The sequence below is a fragment of the Lotus japonicus genome, chromosome 1 (assembly GCF_012489685.1).
Source record: "Lotus japonicus ecotype B-129 chromosome 1, LjGifu_v1.2".
In the NCBI taxonomy this organism is placed as follows: Eukaryota; Viridiplantae; Streptophyta; class Magnoliopsida; order Fabales; family Fabaceae; genus Lotus; species Lotus japonicus.
Window position 1 is genome coordinate 5,847,513 of NC_080041.1, and position 21,387 is coordinate 5,868,899.

A 21,387-nucleotide genomic window follows, 5' to 3' on the forward strand; every position below is an offset into this window, starting at 1 on the left:
TTCATGTTTGATTTTGATGTTATAGAACCAACACTAATATAATTTTATGTATTTTAATGCACCAGTAAAAAGATAGAATTTGTCACGTTAAATTTAACGTGCATCTATTTCATACTCTCCCTCTTTATCTTTTTCCCATCATGAACCAAATGGAAGAATAAAAATTCAAATATATATACGTAGCTTGAGATGCATGCTGAAATTGCAATAAGTCTTTCCTAATTAATTAACCCAGCCATATCAACAACTACCAATTTAAAATGGTTATATATTTAGAGTAATGAGTCTATTGTTTTGCTTTAAGAACAAGCTGATACTCTTGCTCTTTATTAGATCTTAAATATAAAAAGGAAGTTGCACCAAAGAAAGCAAGGAAATGGAATTCAAGAGGATTTAGATTTTGTCTAGCGAACACCACCACCATATGTATATGTTGGTGTACTAATACACCGCTCATAACTTATAAACATATGATGAGTAGTCATGTAAAATAAGATTTGTAACTTGAAAGAAAGGTTTTTAGATAACTGCCCAGAAATTAGTATTCATGTAAAAGTTTGCCTAATAGTTAATTCACAACAATTTGGCCAGGTGGTGGTGAACACTATACAACCACAGGGATTTATTCTTCTCCTCTCTTTCCCTTTGCTTCCTCAGTGCTGTTGTCGCCAGTCCTATATTCAGGGACGAACCTACCTTGTAATTAAAGGGGCGGTCACACCTCCAAGAGAAAAATATTCTTCATATAATAGTATTCAAATATTGTATTTGTCCCTCAAAAATATTGTACATTGTCTCATTTTATTAGTAAGTGTGTATGGATTATATTATGTCTTTGAAATGAGCATGTACTCCGTATTTGGGTTATTGGATTTTTTTTATAAGCAAGTTCATAGGCCCCTAAACTCAAGAATAGCATTATAAAAGGATCATGTTTCATGAAAAAATTCTAACTGTTCTGGGAACTTGGGAAATACCTAGGTCCGGCCCCACACTCCCACAAAGGACAACGGTGGGACCCAGGACCTAGGAGACGACTTCCCTCAACCACCCTAGAAAGCTAGGGACTGAGCCTACCACACGGGGAATCCTGGACCGTGAGATCTCACTAGCGCTGCAGGAATGATAGAGGATCGAACGACCGGGAGCCACCCGCGCACAGGGCATGCATGAATGTTCCGGGAACCCTAGTAACTCCTCAGCGAGAACACCGCCCTTAAAGCTCATGCTCCACTGTGGCAGTGGACCAGAGCTGGGGGACTACTGTTCTGGGAAACCCTGGCACGGACGACCAGAGCGGGCCTAAACCTAATGAAACGACCACCACCGCCTGTGGACGATCACCGCTCCAAGAAACCCTTGAACGGACGACCGGGGTGGACCTAATGGGACGATAACCCGCTAAACGATTTCTACCTCCTCTCGACCTACTTGGGACGGAGGAGACTTCCCTTCTGAGTATAAGACAATCACCGGGCCCACCATGTAGGGGTTGACCTATCCCAACCACCCTAAGGTACTAGTGGTTGGAGGCACAGATCCCAAGGAACCCTGAACCATTGGATCACTGCTTTGCGGCAGGGAGCAACAGAGGATCCAACGGCCCAGGATGAACCAAGTACGAGCCATGCATGACGTTGCATGGCTCCAACCCTAATTTCCCTTCGTGTATATAAGGAGGGCTCCTCCTCCATGTTAAAGTAACTGATTCTCTTCACTCAACCTTCCTTACTCATCATACCTCTACTTACGTTAGCATCGGAGTCCCTTGCAGGAGCCCCTCCAGGGACCGTCCAGCTCGCCGGCTCACCAGTCCCCCGCTTCTCTCCGCTGCCCCTTCTCGCCGGGTAGCTTGGTCACCCCAATCACTAACTACTCTAAAACCAAACAAAAAAAGTAATCACAACTTTTGTTAAATGGTAGACTTGAAAATCAATCACTAATTATGGCTATAAATTAGGATTACCATTATCAACGGAACTAATTAAACAACAGTTTACCATCCAAACCAAACTTAATTAATTTCATGATTGAGTGTGCCTCCTTTATTGGTTGCCCTGCCGCCATGCATGCTTCCAAAAAACTTCACCTTTTTAACACAGTTTGTCTGCCTCAAGTGCTCTTAGTTTATTCTAAATTTATTTATCAATTACATATTGTAATTGTATCTACTAGCAATTAATTATGTTAAGCACCGACTTTTAATTAAACTTGTCCTATATGTCTGGTCAATAGATAACACGTTATGGTATATTTGTCCATATCCAAGCTAGTGGGAACGATTTTCGGATTTTACATACAAAGTTTGAATTTATAGACAAATTATGTCGACTAAATATATACATCAAACATAATCATCAGCACTGTTTTTCTTGCTTTGTATTTTCTCAATGATCAATTACAACTAGACATTTTCTTTTCAGCAATGTTTCTGTTCCTACATGGCTACATGGATTTTGGCAAGTGCGCGAGTCAAAGCCGATCAAACAGGGAGGTGACCGTGTTTAGAAGAAAACACTTTCAAACCACACTTCGTCTTTTAGGTTCAATGTCTTTGAGGCTTGTATTCCAAAATCGTTTTTACGCCACACTTAACCTTCGGTGTCTTTGGGACTTGTGTTCCTTGTTTAGCTAAGCTAACAGATGATTGTGGCAAAATAGTGAAAATACATAACTGACCATGTAACCAAGTAATGAGGCTCATAAAGGATGAAAAAAGACATTTAGGTAGCGTTTGGTAAATATGTGGGAACGGAACGGAACAGGACATACGGGTTCCGTTCCGTGTTTGTCATGTTTTTAAGATTGAATGAAACAGGACAAAAAGCTCTTTGAACAAGACATTTTGGTTCTGTTGAAAAGTGTGGAACGGAAGGGAACGGAACAGAACTCAATTAAAATATTTTATTATGACGAAATTACCCTGATTTATTTTCTCAACTCTCCTTGTCTGTTTTTTGTACAGCCGTCTTCCCCATCTTGACTTTCATCATCGACATCACCCAATCCTGATTTTCATAATCAAAGCCCTTAGCTGTATATATGTATATGGATCAATCGTCTTCTCCACTATCAGATCTACACCAATTTCATATATACACCCCATTTTTAATATTTTACTTCTAATTCCAAAATCAATCCTCGTAACAATAGCAAGGCAACGAATTTTTCATATTGATGGAAAAATTTCTACCAGAAATTTTCGCTAATGAATATATTATTGATAGTGGGATTTTGAGATTGTGTGCTTCACTTGTTTGTCTGGTTCTTCAAAACTTTCAGATTGGGGGCAAGTTTTTTTAGGGTTCATCGTTTCAATTTTATTACGATTAATTGATTGATTGTATCTTTTATCCATTAAACACATGATGGGTATTTATGTAATTAATCTTATGGTTATGTTCCATTTGTGGTGTATCCACCAAACACAGTGCTCTAATCATTTTTGTCCCGTTCTGTCCTGTTACATTCCGTTCTGTTCCGTTCTGTTCTGTTCAGCTTCCAAACGCTACCTTAGTGTCCAGAATAGATGCGCTTTTTGTTAGAACCCAAATCAATGATTCTAAAAGCTTTATTGTCTTTTGACAAAAAAAAAGCTTTATTGTGTAATTAATGCCATATATGTAAATATATTGGAGAATGCTCACATTTTTTTTTTGAAACTGAGAATGTTCACATAATCAAAGGAAAATTTGATTAATGAAATAAATATGCTTAACTTTGGACCAATTGGCTGGGTTATATTTTCTATTCTAACTTAATCTTAATAAACATTCCTACAACAAAATTGGCAAATTACATAGAATTAATGGAGGTTGGGAAGCAGAAGACAAAAGCTACTACTGACGTGGATTCAAGCTGGACCAACTTGCAGCATAGAAAGATAGTTAGTGATGCAAGCAACTAGCCTAGAAGCTATAGCAGCAGTCCGTGAAAACAGGTCTGCTTTATCAGAATATTGAGTTATCATGTACTAGTATTATTCCATTTCCACCTTTTGAAGTTTTGACTGGTCCTGCCCAATTAGTGCTATTTCAAGAAACTCCCTAACTATGTTCTTTTCCCATTTGGGTAGTACTACATAACAAGAGAATCAATCAACAAGGGTTCAAATAACCAAATTCATTTCTGTAACATCCACACAAATGTAACTATTCAATTTATTTGTACAAGGATAATAACCTCTTTTGGCTTGTGACACTTAACATCGGTGGAATGAAAACACTCTTCAAGAGAATCAAGAGATGAAAATAACTAGTGGAGCCATTCAAAATTTTACTGCATGGACCAACAAAACCATAAAGAAAAGCAACCACTTTCACACCATGTTGTTTTACCAGTCAATGTTGGCATCTTGAAGTAAAATTTTGCTGTCAGAAATGATAACTTTGTTTACACTACCCATTTCCTGTCAGGTCATTTGAACAATTTGAAATTCAAATCACAGGGCATAACTTTCCCCACAGGCATAAGGACTTGTCACAGCTATAGAGACAAAAAGTCATTTCTACTTAGCATGTTTGGATTGATTGGTGGTAACACATTCCAAAACATAGTAACTTCAGAAGCTACACTTTATAACTTCCCCCATAAGTGATTACAGGATTCCCCATCACAGAACCAAACACGTTACATAAACTCTAGCCTTATGTATGAAATCAGATTGTTGAGAAAATAACACAACTAAGTCAAAACTGATGCATAAGAAAAGAGGTATTATCACTTGATTAAATGCTTTCTGAAGCTTAAGCTATAGATAAACTTAATGCAAGATGACTAGCAAAATTGAATCCAAATACTAGCTTTTTAGTTTTACTATCAACACTCTGCAGTAGCTTGCAAGGATATAGCCGAAGGGTGAAAAATAAATTAACAATCATGTAAGAAAAACATGGGACCAGCTGACATCTGTACAACATTAATACTATCACAGACACTACCCTCTCTGCAAAGTTGGCGTACCATATATTAAATGGTCCCATTGAATTTAACCGAAAAAAGAAAAATTCATTGTCCAAATGGCTCTCTCTTATCCCACTCTCTTCTCAGATGCAGCAAAATTTTCTCAAGGTCACAAACTTGGGAGATACATGGTATAGATATAGTTACTGAAATGAGTACAACAGAAATTGTACATGAGGTGAAGTTAAGGGGTTTTCAATCCTATCCTTGAGTTGTTTCAGGCATGTAGCTTTAAGAATGCCCTGCCTTTTCAGCATCAGATGGAGCAGAAATATCCTTCACTGTTTCAATCTCCATACTGGTAGAGCCACTCTTTCTATTTCTTCGATCCTGAAAGCAATTTCATCAATCAGTTATCTGGCTTAAGTGCATGTTTGGTTTCCCATTGGGGAACCTCGAAATCAATTATGATAGAGTAAAATCAATTTTGGTTGACAATATTGATGTTTGAGAGTCACTTCGAAGAAATGATATCAGTCCTAAAATCAATCATGCTAGAAGATGGAGAGAGTAGCTTCTGCGTTGAACATAATCAATTGTGAGATTTTAATTTTACAACTGGGTTTCAGAACATTACCCTACAAAACTCACTTTTTTCATGAATGTATCCAAACATAAATAAATCACTTCACTATCGACTCACATCAACTCATTTACTATAATCAATTTGACAAGGATGGCAACCAAGAGGACTGGGGATCTATATTAACAGACATATTTCAATATTTTGTATAGAAGCTTGAAAAAACATGCATACAGAATAGGACCTAGGTTCTTTATCTTATCCACTAGAATATAATGCATTAGAACACATGTATGTAGAAACAGTATATTCCCAATGCTAAAAGTAAGATAGATCTTTCTCTGCCTGTCTTTAAGCTATACAGAGTAAAGAGCAAGCATGTAGGCTGGAGAAAATCAAACATTATTTTCCTGATAGTTTTCATACAATGCTATATACATGTAATAAGTAAAATGATGATCAGAAATAGAATGCACAGAAGACTGAGAAGTGGCCAAAAATGTGATAAAAACTCAATTAAACAGCAGAACTTATATATGACACGACAAGATATTGAAGGGAACCTCTCGAAATGGATATTCGTCAGCTTCGAGCATCCTTACAGCTTGACTCATTTTGGGCCTCTTGTCCGCATCAGGATCAATACACCTAAGTGCAACGAGAAGGGCGCGCTTTAAAGCACGAGCTGATGGTTTAACTTCAAGGCTTGAGTCCACAACTTCTTCAGCCCTCCTTGACCCAACCATCATCTTGAGCCACTCAACAAGATTAACCTATCATGAGGATAAACAAAATCCCATCAGCTATGTGAAGGTCAGTAGTTACTTCTGATGAAAAGCATGGTTAGAACTTAGAACTGACAAGCTGGCACAGCTTATGGCAACTACGCACCTCATTTGCAGGACGCGCATAATCTACAGGGTCCCTTCCAGTAACTGATTCCAGTAGAAGGACACCAAAGCTATAAATGTCACTCTTTTCATTTAACAAACCACTATTAGCATATTCTGGTGCCACGTAGCTGAAAATCCACAACAGAAGTAAGTTCGCAAGTGTATAAATCCTCTCAATAAAATATTGAAATACAAAAAATAATAAAACTATAAGTATACCCAAATGTTCCCATTACTCTAGTAGTTATGTGACTTTCTCCAGAGTCCAAAAGTTTGGCCAAACCAAAATCAGAAACCTTTGCATTGAACTCATCATCAATCAATATGTTGCTAGACTTTATATCCCGGTGAATAACTTTTGGTTCTATTGCTTCATGTAAGTAAGCAAGCCTGCCACAGTCACAGTAAAACGTAGACTTTAAAATCAGTGGGATTAGTTCCCATGTTAAACTTCTCTAAAAGTAAATTTGATAACTAATTAAGAAGCAAAATATTAAAACTAGGGAACATCACATGCTCGCTAAGATAAGGGAGTTTAGACAGGGGCTTGTGGAGGAAGAGAACATATAGTTATTTTGTCCAAAGACCTACTGAGTACTGAGCTTATGTAAATTGCAAAATATATGAAACTACAGCCTATAAGAAAATGAGTCTGTTTGGATACACATCAAAGAGCACTTATTGCGGCTTATCTACTAAAAAACACTAGATAAGCTCTAATTAGTGCTTTTTGCCCTGCATCCAAACAGGTAACAGTCAATAAACGTTTATGATATATTTTGGCATGCACAAAACAATAATGGTATTGAAAGAACACGGAATAGTTCTACAATCATAAAAATAAGAGATTAGGGGTTTATAATAACTAGACTGGGCAAAATTGTAAGCTGCAAGCTAAACTTACGCTTTGGCTGTGCCAAGCATAACTTTCATGCGGGCCTCCCAGGTTAGTGTCCCATGTTGGCGCATTTCCCCATGTAACCATTGTTCTAAGTTACCGTTGTTCACATACTCATATACCAGAATCCTGAGTATCAATGTAAAGTATATTCATTATATCAGAAAGAAACATAATATATTCAAAAGCTTATGTTCAATTTTGGACCAAGGAGAACATGACTCTCGTGAACCCAAAGCTTTTACTAATATTAAGAATGGACTCGTAAGAGCACAACTATGACATAAAATTATCCAAATGGATAGATACCTGTGAACACCTTCCAAACAATATCCAAGCAGGCGTACAAGATGCTTATGTCTAACATGGCCTATAGCCTCCACTTCAACCCTAAATTCTTTCTCCGCCTGTCCCCTATGAACTCAAATGCAGAACACAATTACATTACAAGATTAAAAAGAAGTCTTTGTCTGCGAATTATGCCAAAAAGTGAAAGAGGAAGTTAAGAGGGTACACCAATGATAATATAAAATATCCTTACAAGTTGTTAAGAAGTTTCTTCACTGCCACCTCGGTTCCATTGACCAGCACACCCCTGTAAACAATCCCATATCCACCCTCTCCAATAATGTTCTCAGCAGAGAAACGACTGGTGGCTCGTTCCAGATCTCTAAGTGTAAACCAGTGGCCCCATCCGAGATGAGAAAATTCTGGCAAGCCAATTAAAGGAGAGGCAGTCACCAGCCCTCCATGTGACAATGTAGATTGCTTCATACCATTCCCAGAGCTTCCTTCTTCCCCTGACATTGAACTAAATCTTCTCTCGTGATGATAATTTGAACTACACTGGCTGGCATTATCATGATCACCGGACTTGCTCATCCCATAATGAACCGATACCTTACCTGAATTATTATCATTTTCCTTGTCATGAACAGGAATAAAAATATTATCTGGTTGCACATGAGAACCCTGCACTCCAACCTTGTCGACATCAATATCTTTTGAGACATTTGGTATCTGGGATATAGAGTACTTCTCCAGAGATCTCCTAGACTTTCTCCGAAACATCGCCCATATAGATATTATACAAAGAATCAGCACTATAAATGCACCAACACCTATCCCAATCAAAACCCATCGTTTCAAACCCAATATCGAAGTCTTAGACAATTGAACATTCAGAGAACTGTTGGATGACATAATCGCTCGCTACAACTCAATCAACTATGTCCCCCGAGTTCTTCAGCTAGCAAAATCAAGGCATTCCTACCTGAGTACAAAGAACATTGAGACACAAATATGAACATTCTAATTTACACATAACATTTCAGTTCTTGAAACAATCCCATTAACATTAACCAAAATCAGCAAGTAAGCCAATTATCAGAAGGAGAAGCATATAGGGATTCAGCTGCTCTAAACCAAAAGGAAATGCAATACTTGAACCATTTAACAATCAAAAAGACACACTGACTGAATGTCTTTAGAATAATATATTGGGAAAGCAAAAGGAACTGCTGATTATCAATTTTTCACAACAATTCTACCAAAAAGAAAAGCAACTAGGGAAGCATGAAGCATCACTTATCATCCAAGTAAACAAAAGAGAAAGTGAACTGTGAATTATCCAAAAAGGTATTAAGAAAAGACAATGCACTTACCTTTGTGTTGATCTAAGGTAGCTTAGCTAGCTACCCTGCTGGATCTTCTACCCTGAGCAACCAAAGAAGCAACAGGTTTCAGTTTCACACTTATTTTTGAACCGACAAGACACTCAATGCACATAGGAAGTTGTAGGAATAACCGACACAAACCCTACAACAAAACCCAGATGAAACAGTGGCACCCCAGTTGGTAAAAAGTGGGCCACAGTGAAGGAAAAGCAAAACCTCAGAGGCTAAGATGTTAAAAAACGAAACATGGAAGGGAATGCCAGGTAAAAATCTTATCTTGATGGAGGAAAATTGCAGGGGAAGAGAGAGAGTGAGGAGAATTTAGAGGAGAGAGAAAGAAAGGTTGGATTTTGGTTGGTGGGTATTGTTGTACATGAGGAGGAGAGAAGGAGCAGAGCAAGCTGGAAAGGAGGCATGGTTTTGTAACCAAGGAAAACAGTGAGTGAGAGAGAGAGTAAAGGAAAAGCAAGTTTGAAATGAACAGTGGTTGTGGTGATTAAGGCTGGTAGGGAAGAAGAAAAAGTGAGGAGAGAGAAAGAAGGATGAAATGAACCTCAATCTCAATCCAATTCCAATCCAACAGGGAGAAGCTAAGCCCCAAATCTAGCCTCCTTCTCCTTTTTCCTGTTATTGTGATGTCTGTCTGTTTGCTTAACAAAGTGTGAGAAAAGGGATAAATCTTGTGTAAATCTCAAAACTTGGCATCATCCTCTGTCCCTAACTGCTTAGAATGTTTTCAATTTTAGTTTGAGGTGGTCTGTGGGTTCTCACATGACATCAAAATTGAGATGTTATAGAAATTTTTATCTATAGTTACACTTTGGATGCTTTTATTTTAGGTCATGTGTCATTTTGTTTTCAATTACTTATTTGTTTTAAGTACAAATATATTAATTATAATAAAGAAAGAAGATATGAAGCTCGAGAATAAGACAATGATGATAAAAAAAAAATCCGCAATCACACACAGAAAAACACAATTACCCCCACTTAACCATTATGAAAAGTATAGACAATAAGAACCTCCCTAAACAAAAGAGAAAAACCAACATAAGCATACCGAAGACCTAAACCAGAACTAAAGACAACACGAAGAATAATATCATCACTCAGGAATTCACCACTCCTCCATTTCTTGTGTTAGCCCACGGATTGCCGCTTCGTCCCCATTATCAAAAGAACAACCCACAAGTTTATCAATCATTCACATTTTCTTGGCTCACGTCCAATAGCGATTATCTAGAGCGCTCCGTGAATTCATAATCATGTTTTTGTATTTTAAAATTAAGTCAATTGCAATCTTTCATGAAATTTTTTCTACTTGAAATTATGTATAATTAATTTTTATGCAAATATTATAGGCAATGAATTCAAGATATGTCACTTTAAAAAAAAAGAATTCAAGATATGAAATCGTTTTAAAGATTTAAAAAATTTAAAAAAATTAGTATAAATTTGTAAATGATTTAAGGGATTTTACAAATATAAAGTTAGAGTTGAAGTGAGAAATTGAATTTTCTATTTTTTGTGGATTTTGATTAATAAGTTTTGAACTGAAAAATGCATTAAAGGAGTACATGAGGTACTCCAACCCTTAATACAAAGAGGAAGGAGAATGCATTAAAGGGAATACAAGGTGTACTACAAAGAGGAAGAAGAATTTAACAATTACACAAACAGAACAATGCCTGGTGCCGATGCTAAATTCACGTCTTTCTTGTATTAAGATACTAGTGCAATAGCCCGTGCAATGCACATTGCGCTATTTTTTACAGATAAAATTTTAATAGTTTTTTGTTTTAATTTTTTTTTATTTGAAACTTTATTTAATGAAAGAAAAGTTTATGTCCTCATATGATAGCTCAAGTGGTAAGAGTTATGAGACATATGAGTTCGCGGAGGAAGTTCAAGGATAACCTTTGGAGAGTGCAATTTATCTTTTTGATGTACAAAAAAAAATATTATGACAAAAAAACCTTGTTATGGTTGAAGTTTATATAAAAAATTATGTTCGAATAATATTTTTAACTATTAACATATTTCTACATTGATATTATTAAAAAATAATTGATGTATTTGAACTAAATTATGGAATAATTGTAAAAAAAATTATGGAATAATTATCAAACATGATGAAATTATTTTAAAAGGTCATTTTTCTTCTAATAATTTAAATGTTGATTAGTAACTATGTAGAATGTTTATTTTTTTTATTTTTTTAACTTTTATAATAGTAAGAAAATATCTAGATATTAATGAACTTTTTACTGATGACGGTCCAAGAGGCATATTTTTACTATTTTTTTAGTCCTAACGAACCAACGGACATATCATCACTATTTACTTTACACCGTCAGTGCATCAAACTTTTTCTCTTTTCAAAATTTTCATAACAGTATTTTATAATATTTTTTGTGATCCCCTCTCCTGTCTCCATATACTATTCGGTGACTACTACTAACACTCCACCCACTCATCCCTCTTTTTAGCTTTAATTTTCATTTTTTCAATTGAAAACTCACGCCCTCATATGACGAATGACGGAGATTCACCATTCAAACTCGTTGTCGAAACTCAGAGGAGTCCCGCAAGATGACGATGTCCATGGAAATCAGCCTTCGAGAGGCCAACGATGAAGATCAGATCTAAGGACTCTTCGAAGTGGCATGTAGATTGGAGGATGTAATCTTGAATGTAGCTTCCGATGATGGAGAAAATGGCTGATGACAACGACCTACGATGCGGTTTTGCCTTCACGACAATTTTCTTGCGTGTATCCAAACATATACAGTCTTTTAGATTTTGGTCCCCTTCTTGAAATTCTGCCTCCGCTCTGCCTGTAGTCATAATAATTTTTAGTTCAGAAAGAAAGGTGAATAACATTAGGATTCTTCCATTATACAGACAACCATAGATAAATCAATATAAAAAAGGAAATAAGATAAAAAAATAAAATGAAAAGTTCTTTTCAATTAAATGGTGATATGAGTCTCTTCCTCTTGTAAGTTGTAACCAAAACAAATGGTGATATGAGTATAAAAATTATTTTTGGTATTAATTAACACTACTTTATTCCGTGAGACATAATGAAAATTATACCTCACCTCTGTTCAAGTTATAAGACCTAGCATTTTGTAACAAAGAAAACCATAATCTAGCTACATTTTGGCCAGATTCAATATATGCATAACAGTAAAGATAATTACATCCCATTTCCATTATGTACCAGGACATGTATGTAAGTGTGTTACTATACTCAATACTAGTGTAGCACCTCAAATTCCTCCAGATTTTGAAAGTTGCTTCAAAGCATTAGCAATATTATCCTCTGTTGTTTCGCTAATGGATGTGACAAGAGGACTCTCATTTGGGACAATGTCATCTCTTTGGTAGCTTCCTGGACCTCTAAGCAACTCTTCTGAGCCCTTAGACACCACTCCCTTCATGATTATGGTCTTGTGAGTTCCAGAAATCATTTCCTCATAATCTGTGTCCCCAGTTTCTCCAAGTATCACATACATGTTTGCAACATTCAATCTCCAACGGACAAAGAGATACCTAGCATAACCAAATAAACAGTCAATTACCCCAAAGCTAAGACTTGAGCTTCAAACCGAATGTGATTCTAAAGCATTTCACAGCGGAATACGTGTTTTACATGAGCACAAGGCTACATGACTACTATTTTGAATTGTTCGTACTTCCTTTGAATACTGTGAAAACATTGTACTATGTTTGGAAATCCTTCTCTCCAAAGTAAAAACACATTTACACAGATCTGGAGAGTAAAAAAGTAAAAGGAACTTGTTGGCTCCTTTGGTTTGAAAGTACTTTTATAGTATCTACAACTGGTTTCCAAACATATAATGAAGTGTTTACCTGAGTGCCTGAGCTCTAGATGCAAGAAGGGGAATAACATGCATTCTAGAGGATCCTCTGCAGTACATAGGATGACAACGTAGACCTCTCATCCTAAGCTTCTGCCTCAAATCATCAACCTTCTTTGCCTGATATAGACAAGTAACATATCATTTCAATCAATTTCTATGTGCTTCTACTGCCATTATACAAGTAAAAATGGCAAACTTGGTGCTATAAAGCTCTCTCTACGCACGAGGTTCAGGGAGGGCCCGGATCCACTCTGTGGATCTATAGTCAGCCTTATCTTATAATTTTGCAAGAGGCTGATTCTACGGCTCGAACCTGTGACCACACCGTCACATGGCAGTAACTTTACCGTTACGCCAAGGATCACCCTCTACCGCCATTATACAAGTGCAATTGTAAATTTCACATACCTTACTAAGATCCTTGATTTTGTATGAGAGGCAATGTGCATTGCTTGATTTCAGATCTTCCTCAATGGGGTCGGAAGTTTTTGCAGATTTTTCTTCACCTTCAATGGTGTTCATAAGTTTCCAAATGGTTTTTCTTAGACCTTCAACGCCCCAGCGATAGTCTATGTGTACCGCGTAATCCGGATCAGGCAAAAGCTTCCCATCTTCTGAATGAATACCAGGGTAGTAAACTTCACTCCCACTACTGCAAATCAAAGCATCAAACTCATTCACTGGAATATTTCCAGATGCTAGGAACTCCACGGTTTCTTGTATTGGCATAGCAGTTGAGAAAGCAAATCCTGAAACTCTTGCAGTTTGAGGGTCTAGTTGAACAGATTTAATTATCCTTTGAACTGTTTCTATCACCTTCTTATCAGGAGCTCCATTATTGTCATAGGAATCAAGTGCTATAACAATCAACCTGCGTCGCCTCCTCAGTAGAGGGAATTTGTTGGTTACATTGTCAAGCAGCATGTTCTCACTATTTGAATTTGAACCAGAATCTGGCTTCCTTGTCTTATTTCCACTTCCACTATCTTGATTTTGACCAGAATCTGATTTCCTCATCTTACTCAGGACCCTTTTTACCTGGTCTTGCATGTCAAGACTACCACTTGCTGCAGAATAGTCACCATCAATTGAGAGCCTGAGGGACATGTCCTGCACATCCTTGAGTGAGTCATTGAAGGACTCTTCATCAGCTATGTCATCCTCTGGAGTGTTGGTTTGCCACTGAGGATGCCTCATCCGGCATGCGGCCACCCGAGTCAGATAAGTGCGGCAATGTTCCGGCCATGAGAAGAGGTGTATGTTCTTCCATCCATTTTTCCTGCAATCATGCCACAGGTTTTTCTCTGACAACAACTTGAGCAATGCATCTGCAATTGCATGATGATCATGAGGGTCCACAAGCAAACCATTGTTGAGGGCCTAATAACAAAGAAAAATAACAAGACACATCAAAATGATCCTTTTTATAGTTGATCCTGTTTGATTTCCAAAATAAACATAACAGGAAAAAGGAAGTTTGGAATCTAAAAAATCTAATGACTACATATTGTTATGTTTTAATGCACGCCTTGATGCCATCTAAGAAAATCATTCATGTCATAGACATTAGGAACTTTCCAGTATGCACCATGTAATAAACTATGATATATAGATATAACTCTTCAATTACCCTATGAATGTCCACTGGTCCTCCATTTTTTGTGGCCACCATTGGCAGCCCATGTGCAGCAGCCTGCATGAATTTAAACACATTTAATAATCAATTTACCATTAACATTTGAACCGAAGTGGATATTTAGCTAAAACATACCTCAATTAAAGTAAGACCAAAAGGTTCCACTAAAGCTGGATTTATGAAAACTCCCTGAGAGAAAATTTCAAATTAGATAGCTGGTTATCATCATTAAAACACTAGAGATTGGTTCTATATATTATATTTTCAGTGTACCTTTGTTTTTGCAGCAAATCTATATATCTCTGGAACATCAGATTGCTTGTGATGTTTAGGGTATGCCACATGCCCATATAAGTCATACTTATCAATCAATTTTATCACAGTTGTGAGCACACTTGCATTCCCAGAAGACATCTCATCTATGTCATCCCTGTTTCCCATTATAAGTGTCTGTTTGAAAACAAATTAGTCCTTTTACAAGTGCTCAACCATAGCTTCCACCAAATGAGAAGTTGAATTACAATAATGGTCCGTGGACATCCAAATAGTGCAAACACAAGACAGACACCCCAAAAAATAACATTCCAGAAACTAATTTCCGGAATGTTTAAAATACATTACAGAATTCCAGAACATTAAAAATTACATTCAGGAAACTAGTTTCCAAAACCTAGAAAAACTCACATGTTAAATTTTACTTTTCCGGTAATCATATTTGGAAATTAGTTTCCGGAATGTAATTTTTTGGGGGATTCGCACTATGCTGGTGTCCACAAATCATTACTGATTGAATTATGTCTACTTACAAGATTAGCTAGTTCTCTCAAGGGACGAAATTCACCAAAAGCTTTTAATAGAGTGGTTAAGTTCTTTTTTGGATCTGGCCTTGATAAGGCCAAGATCATAGGCTTGTGAGGATTTGTGAAGAAACGCACCACCTGCACCAAGTTATTAGTTGCAAGTCAATAACAGTGACAAAGGTGAAGTAGCAGATGTGTAGACATAATATCAGCTACTCACCTCAGACCAGATTGCTGGTAAAGATTTTGGTGTAGACCCGTCAGTACCACTAGTAAGCTGTGAGAGGTCCCCATCAACTTCAGGGCCATCTTCTTGTATCACAACATTGCTAAAGTCCATGCCAGGAGGGATAACCTGTAGAGAGTGGCAACCACTATAACTTAATAGGACAATCAACAAAAGTAATGACTAGCATGTTTGGATCAGCTTCTATTTCCTCAGAACCAATTCTGGCAACTAGAAGCTACTCACTGAAGCTTCTCCCCATTGATTCTAGCTTTAGAATCAATTGTGGAAAGATTTCCAAACATGCACAAAGAGATGCCGATAAGAATAGGAAATCATCAAATGAATCAAAGTAATGATACGTCTATTTGCTAAAGAAGTTGGAACTTATAGCTGTTCCCTTTGCCAAAGAAGTTCAATTCAACCAAGGTTAAAGAGCTAAAAATATATCTTCAATTTCAATTTGCTATCTCTTCCAAATGGAATGTGACACTAACTACATTCTTACCGCCATCCTTGGCATGAATCTACCGTGACAATTGACTCCACGCCTAGCACGAGCGCGCAGAACTTTCTCAAGCTTGACATCAAATCCATCATAAAGTCCCCATTGCTCATCAATTTCTTGCCTTGTACTAGTGATAACAAGTTCTGCAGCATCAAGGGAAAGTTCTTCTGCTTCTATTCTCCTCATTATCTTATATGTTGAGTTGATATCCTCCTTCGACTGGCGCCCTTGCTTGAGAAGCTGTTCGAGCTTGTTTCTTCCAAGTGAATGACCTGTGAGCACCATTGGCACATTCAAAGCTCCTGAAAGAAGAGCAGCACTGTCTCCAGCATCAGCATAGTGTCCATGAATCACATATGGCCACACAGGTTGTCCCCCACCAACTTGTTCACCTAGTACTTTTGACATGTTGAGGATGTGAGCTAAGGCTCCATCTACAAATTCTTGAACATAGGGCCAAAGAAGTTCTTTCGGGAGATATTTATCACGCGGACCAAAGGGTATCCTTATGATGTATGCACCACTGCTCTCCCCAATGCTATCGTCATCATCTGGGCCTGCAGTTATCATTTCTGTAGGTTCTCCATAGCTCCAATCAATATCGGTAGAAGCGATTTGGCGCGTGAAGAGATCTACTCTATAAACTCCAGGCATTTTCGCAAGTGCACGAGCAAGTTCTACCACATATTTAATCTGGAAATACATTGATTAAATCATTAAAATGTCAATTAGATTGGAGGGGGCAGGGCTTATTCATGTAAGAATTTCGGCTACCTGTCCACCGGTATCAGAATCTCGACCAAGCTCCATGTTTTCTCCGCGAACCAATCCATGCAAACTGTAAAGAACAAAGTCATAGTCAAACATTACATATACACATGCTTGCAGAATTTACTACTAGAGTCTAGAAGCATGTCACAACAAGAGTAACTAATGACAAAATGAAGTATACTACACTTGCACTATAAAAATGGTTGAAGTTTTTTTTTTTTTTATATTAAACATGCAGTTTTCTGATAGCACAACCCTGCAATGCAATTCTTTCTTTCTTTCTTTGTTCTATTTTTGCCAATCAAATTAATCTTTTAGAAAGACCCCAATCATAGACAATTTACCAAAATGCATAACCTCCAAACAAATTTGAAAGACAGAAAGAATAACATTATGGTTGGATTAAATGCATGTTTGGTGACCCTTATACAATTCATTCTGAAGCCATAATCAATTATGTGGAGAAGCTAATGTGAGTAGTTTTTGAGTTGCTAAATTGATTATGATGAAAGAAAAGCTGACCCAAACATTGCTATTAGTTAGTTGATGAAAGACTTCACAGCTGAATCTGTATTATGCTGTGTATAAGACAGGTAACATGTATCTGACACAGCTCAATTTTGTTGCTGATCACATACTAGTAAGTAAATAAATATGAAAATAACTTCCACTGTAATCAGTGTTCCTTTAGACATGAACACTTCCTAAAAAAATTGGTTCGCAGGAAATTAAATTCAACATGATTCTTTTGATGTAAGCAAGAATAACATACCTTAAGAGGATAATATAAAGTTTCTTTTCCTTTTTGTCATCAGACCATACTTCCAAATTGGAAATCTGCCTCTGGAGTCTTTGCTTAGGCGTCTCAATGTGTACCATCTCCCCAACGCCATCCCCTTTTTCTCCTTCAGATAACTCTTCAGACATGTCCTCTGTTGCATCCCGGCGTCCTAGTTCTCTCTCCCATCGTCGGTTTGCTAATCTCTGGTGCTCCTCTCCTTCCAACTACTCAAGCAGAGAGAGTCAGAGAGTAGCATAAGTTTGTTAACACTCATTGTGAGGCAAAAGTGCATTTACATTGGACTCAACTGGTATCCAAAGACACAATGAAATGAAAGTTTAAACCAAACAATGTTTGTTGGCTCATGATTCTATTCCGTTCCTTGTGTTGAAAATTTGAAGAAAAACATACAAATTAATCTCCAGCCAAAACAAATAAATAAACATTGCTAAGTAGTGAATGAAAAATGTGGAGCAGCTAAGATAAACAAATCAGAATATACATCTCTAAACAAATGTGCTAAGAATCAAACTTAATATAAATACACAGATGACTCATATGTTCACTTTCAATTTCAGATTGCTAAAAGTCTCTGTAGCAAATTATAGTAAATAGGGACCCTACAAATTACCCTAGCCCCACAACACCCACAAACACTCATTCACCACAATCACAAAAACACAATTATGCCCAGGCAGGCAGGCATGCATGTATAATGTATGTGATTGAATTTTAGTCTTATAATTTAGGTTCGGCCTAACTCTACCCCAATACTCTGGTCGAATATGCACATGACTAGTATGCTCACTTTCAGTTCAAATTGCGTGAAATCTTTGTTGCAAATCAGCAAAGATTTTCTAATCATAGTAAATAGGGACCCTACAAATTACCCTAGGCTCACAACACACATTCACCACAATCACAAAAAACACACTTTTGCCTAGGCATGCATGAATAATGTTTGTGACTGAATTTTGGTCATATAATTTGGGTTCAGTTTGGGCAGCTCAATATGAGGACTGGTCTACAATATGAGACCATAACACATCTCTCACACACCCAACATCAGACACCTGACGCGTAAAATTTGCAAGACTTGACATTTGCGGATGAATCATTTATGGATTGCCTAATAATTTGATCTAGATACCAAACCATCTTATAATACTAGTCAGGCCTAACTATTGGCAATTGGCATTTGATCAATTCAATCATGTAAAGAAGAAAAACCTGTTTTTTCTTGCGGGCAAGGTGCCAAATGCGCCAGCACATGTTCTCTAGCCTAGAGCTGCGTTCCCTGGTGTTGCGAGTGGCAACCACCTTGATCCATGTCCTATGCAGATCAGACTCATCAACACTGCTCACCACCTCTTCCACAAAGTACTTTGTGGGATTGAAATGCACACTTTCTCTAGGAGCCACTGCCCTTTGTTGTTCATCAACAGTGGGAGCCCCAGTTGATAGTATAGCCTCAAGGTACCCATTAATCCACTCATTCCCAGCCATTAAGGCTCAAAAAAATGTTCCTTTGTGTTGTATTGTATGTAACAACACTAGTGCAGTGCCTGAAACACAACACAATCTTAATTATTCAGAGAGTTTGTTGAATACTACGTGGGAAATCATGAACATGGTTGTCCACGTGGTTGTGTAATGAAGGGAAGGGATGTTTCTATGAGAAGTGAGAGAGAATTGTGGTATTGAAAGGTGCAAGAGATTTGGTTGTGTACTTGGAAGGAAAGACATGGACATGTTAAAAGGGTGGAAGAGAAGGAGATGGGAGTGGAGAGAGAACCACATGGCAATGAATGAATGATGGGCCACATATTCTTCATTCTTTGTTTCTTCAAGGTGTCACCACTAGAATTTACAAGTACAAATCATAAGAAATAGGATGTATTGAGATGATAATAAAAAAATGATTTGTGTACATCTATTAAACGGTTATAGATTGTAGAGCTTTTTCATCATGCAGTTTGTGGTAGTCAGAAACTGCCACAAACTATATTGTTATATATGAATAATGAATGTCACTAAGTGGTCATCCAATGTTGGTATTATTTATTTAAATTTTATGTTAAACTTTTGGTGATACTTGTGTAAATTTATTATGGTGTGTTGTGTGATATGTTAATAAGTTAGAATTACTAAATTTGATTTGGTTTGTTTTGCCGAGGGAATGTTGATTTGGTTTGAATGTTTGTTATGTACGGCTCACCTTTTCCAATGCTTTCCGCTTCCCAATGCGACACTGCGGCTTGTTTCTTTCCTATAAACCTGCATCTTCCTCTGATTCATTGTCTTCATTGTTTTTTCTTTCTTCTTTTAAATTCAATTGATTTGCTTTTAGTTTACAAAAATAATACACATATTCAATAGGTTAAGAATCAGAAATTATTCATACTACTTAAGACATCCAAATTTCAGGTTGTGTTTTTCAATGATAAAATAGGAATGTAATGATTATTCTTTCCTGTAATTATGCTGTAATTATACTAGATATATTAGACATTAGACATTAGTTTGACTTTAAACTAGTCAGTTTTGTATATATACTACATTACTAATTACTATCAATGAAAAAGTCACCCAATTATCTCACTCTTATACATTCATTTTTCTTTATAACTTTGTAAGTGTTGGCCGTTCATAATTACCATAAACTCGTATAAAAAGTACTCAAATATCTGAATTTACATTCATTTTGCTTTAAGTTTAATTTGCACATTAGTCTGGAGCCATAGAAAGTAGCTAGGACACCTGTAAAACCGTTGGTGCTTACAAGTGCTGTTAAGTGGATCAGTACTTACTCAGGAAGAAGCCATTCCTAATATGATCAAAGCTTCAGTTTTTTTACCTTTATTTAATGAAAATCAAACATATATTTTCAGACATACCGTTAATAAAAATAACTTCACTTAAACTAAGAATCACAGTCATTTTTGCTCTATTGCTCCATACTCGAGATAAAAAGTACTCAGATATTTATTCTTCACTTTACATTTGATAAATGTGATCAACCAACGTGCTATATATGCAACATAAACCTACAATTGCTTGATCATAATAAGTTGACAAAGACATTTGACTAATCATAACTTAAATTCAAATACCAAAAAAATTCGGTGTATCATCATCCAATATTCATATGTTCCTATCATCCTATGTTGTTTTAGGTGACATATATTTTATGTCAGTGTTGTCAATTTCACAAGTTGATTCTATAGTTATCTTCAATATGATTTTATTTGAGTTTGAAACATCTATAGTTCTCATAGTAAATGTTTTTTCTATGCACAATACTTGAATCCAGAATAATCAAGCATATACTATTTTGATTCCTTTACAAAAGTGCATCAAAGTTAAAGTCATTGCTTTGCTTTTGAACCATTTTATTTAGAAACCTGTCACTGTGTTGTCAAGCACACACACCGCCAAGCCCGTGATGTTGAACAAAAATGGTTATTGATGCGAAAGTTTGTGGCAAATGATACATCACCCACCAAGTAGTAACCACCATCAATCAAACTTTATCTCTAGCTTGATCATCTTTTAATTTCCTTCATTGTTTTCAAGCCTTTTACTCACAAATTGCCTTTTCGAATATTTAGAAATAGTCATTGATTGAAGCAATTTTTAGTTTCAAGTGACTTCATCTACACATGCTAGCTAGCTGCACTCAGCAATCAGACAAAAGAACTTAGCTATTCGAGGGAGAGTTGGCAAAAACAGACAAGACTAAGCGCAAATGGTTGTGTCACCTTGTGCCTTTGTTTGTTATGGAATAATTCATTGAATTCGGTTCCAAATAATAATAATAATA

The 21,387-nt window shown here is 36.7% G+C and overlaps 2 protein-coding genes across 4 annotated transcripts; both read right to left on the reverse strand.

Moving 5' to 3' along the window:
* Nucleotides 1-4,847: 4,847 nt before the first annotated feature.
* Nucleotides 4,848-9,720, reverse strand: LOC130733229 (probable receptor-like protein kinase At2g42960). 2 transcript variants are annotated; one of them, XM_057585352.1, is made up of 9 exons: nucleotides 9,506-9,720; nucleotides 8,941-8,992; nucleotides 7,818-8,549; nucleotides 7,586-7,690; nucleotides 7,283-7,405; nucleotides 6,598-6,768; nucleotides 6,377-6,506; nucleotides 6,049-6,258; nucleotides 4,848-5,292 (listed from the first exon to the last, which is right to left on the reverse strand). In XM_057585352.1, exons 3-9 carry the CDS (start codon nucleotides 8,477-8,479, stop codon nucleotides 5,194-5,196), a joined length of 1,500 nt encoding a protein of 499 aa, XP_057441335.1. In that variant the 5' UTR covers nucleotides 8,480-8,549; nucleotides 8,941-8,992; nucleotides 9,506-9,720; the 3' UTR covers nucleotides 4,848-5,193. The 2 variants fall into 2 exon arrangements, with proteins under 2 accessions (XP_057441335.1, XP_057441336.1); XM_057585353.1 differs by having other exon boundaries at nucleotides 9,094-9,720.
* Nucleotides 9,721-11,309: 1,589 nt separating this feature from the next.
* On the reverse strand, nucleotides 11,310-19,612 carry LOC130733230 (probable sucrose-phosphate synthase 3). 2 transcript variants are annotated; one of them, XM_057585355.1, is made up of 13 exons: nucleotides 18,795-19,612; nucleotides 17,556-17,788; nucleotides 16,787-16,850; nucleotides 16,013-16,705; nucleotides 15,499-15,633; nucleotides 15,285-15,416; nucleotides 14,752-14,928; nucleotides 14,614-14,667; nucleotides 14,473-14,535; nucleotides 13,251-14,222; nucleotides 12,832-12,959; nucleotides 12,227-12,510; nucleotides 11,310-11,789 (listed from the first exon to the last, which is right to left on the reverse strand). In XM_057585355.1, exons 1-12 carry the CDS (start codon nucleotides 19,068-19,070, stop codon nucleotides 12,228-12,230), a joined length of 3,210 nt encoding a protein of 1,069 aa, XP_057441338.1. In that variant the 5' UTR covers nucleotides 19,071-19,612; the 3' UTR covers nucleotides 11,310-11,789; nucleotide 12,227. The 2 variants fall into 2 exon arrangements, with proteins under 2 accessions (XP_057441338.1, XP_057441337.1); XM_057585354.1 differs by lacking the exon at nucleotides 11,310-11,789 and having other exon boundaries at nucleotides 11,983-12,510; nucleotides 18,795-19,611.
* Nucleotides 19,613-21,387: the final 1,775 nt, after the last annotated feature.

Excerpts from the sequence above, each read along its gene's own strand:
- LOC130733229 (XM_057585352.1), bottom strand. The coding sequence starts at position 8,479 with ATGTCATCCAACAGTTCTCTGAATGTTCAATTGTCTAAGACTTCGATA. Across the intron at positions 6,769-7,282 it reads ATGCTTGGCACAGCCAAAGC|GCTTGCTTACTTACATGAAG; the intron begins GTAAGTTTAGCT and ends TGACTGTGGCAG. Across the intron at positions 6,259-6,376 it reads ATGCGCGTCCTGCAAATGAG|GTTAATCTTGTTGAGTGGCT; the intron begins GTGCGTAGTTGC and ends TCCTCATGATAG.
- LOC130733230 (XM_057585355.1), bottom strand. The coding sequence starts at position 19,070 with ATGGCTGGGAATGAGTGGATTAATGGGTACCTTGAGGCTATACTATCA. Across the intron at positions 14,536-14,613 it reads TTGGTCTTACTTTAATTGAG|GCTGCTGCACATGGGCTGCC; the intron begins GTATGTTTTAGC and ends AAATTCATGCAG. Across the intron at positions 12,960-13,250 it reads AAATCAAGGATCTTAGTAAG|GCAAAGAAGGTTGATGATTT; the intron begins GTATGTGAAATT and ends TGTCTATATCAG.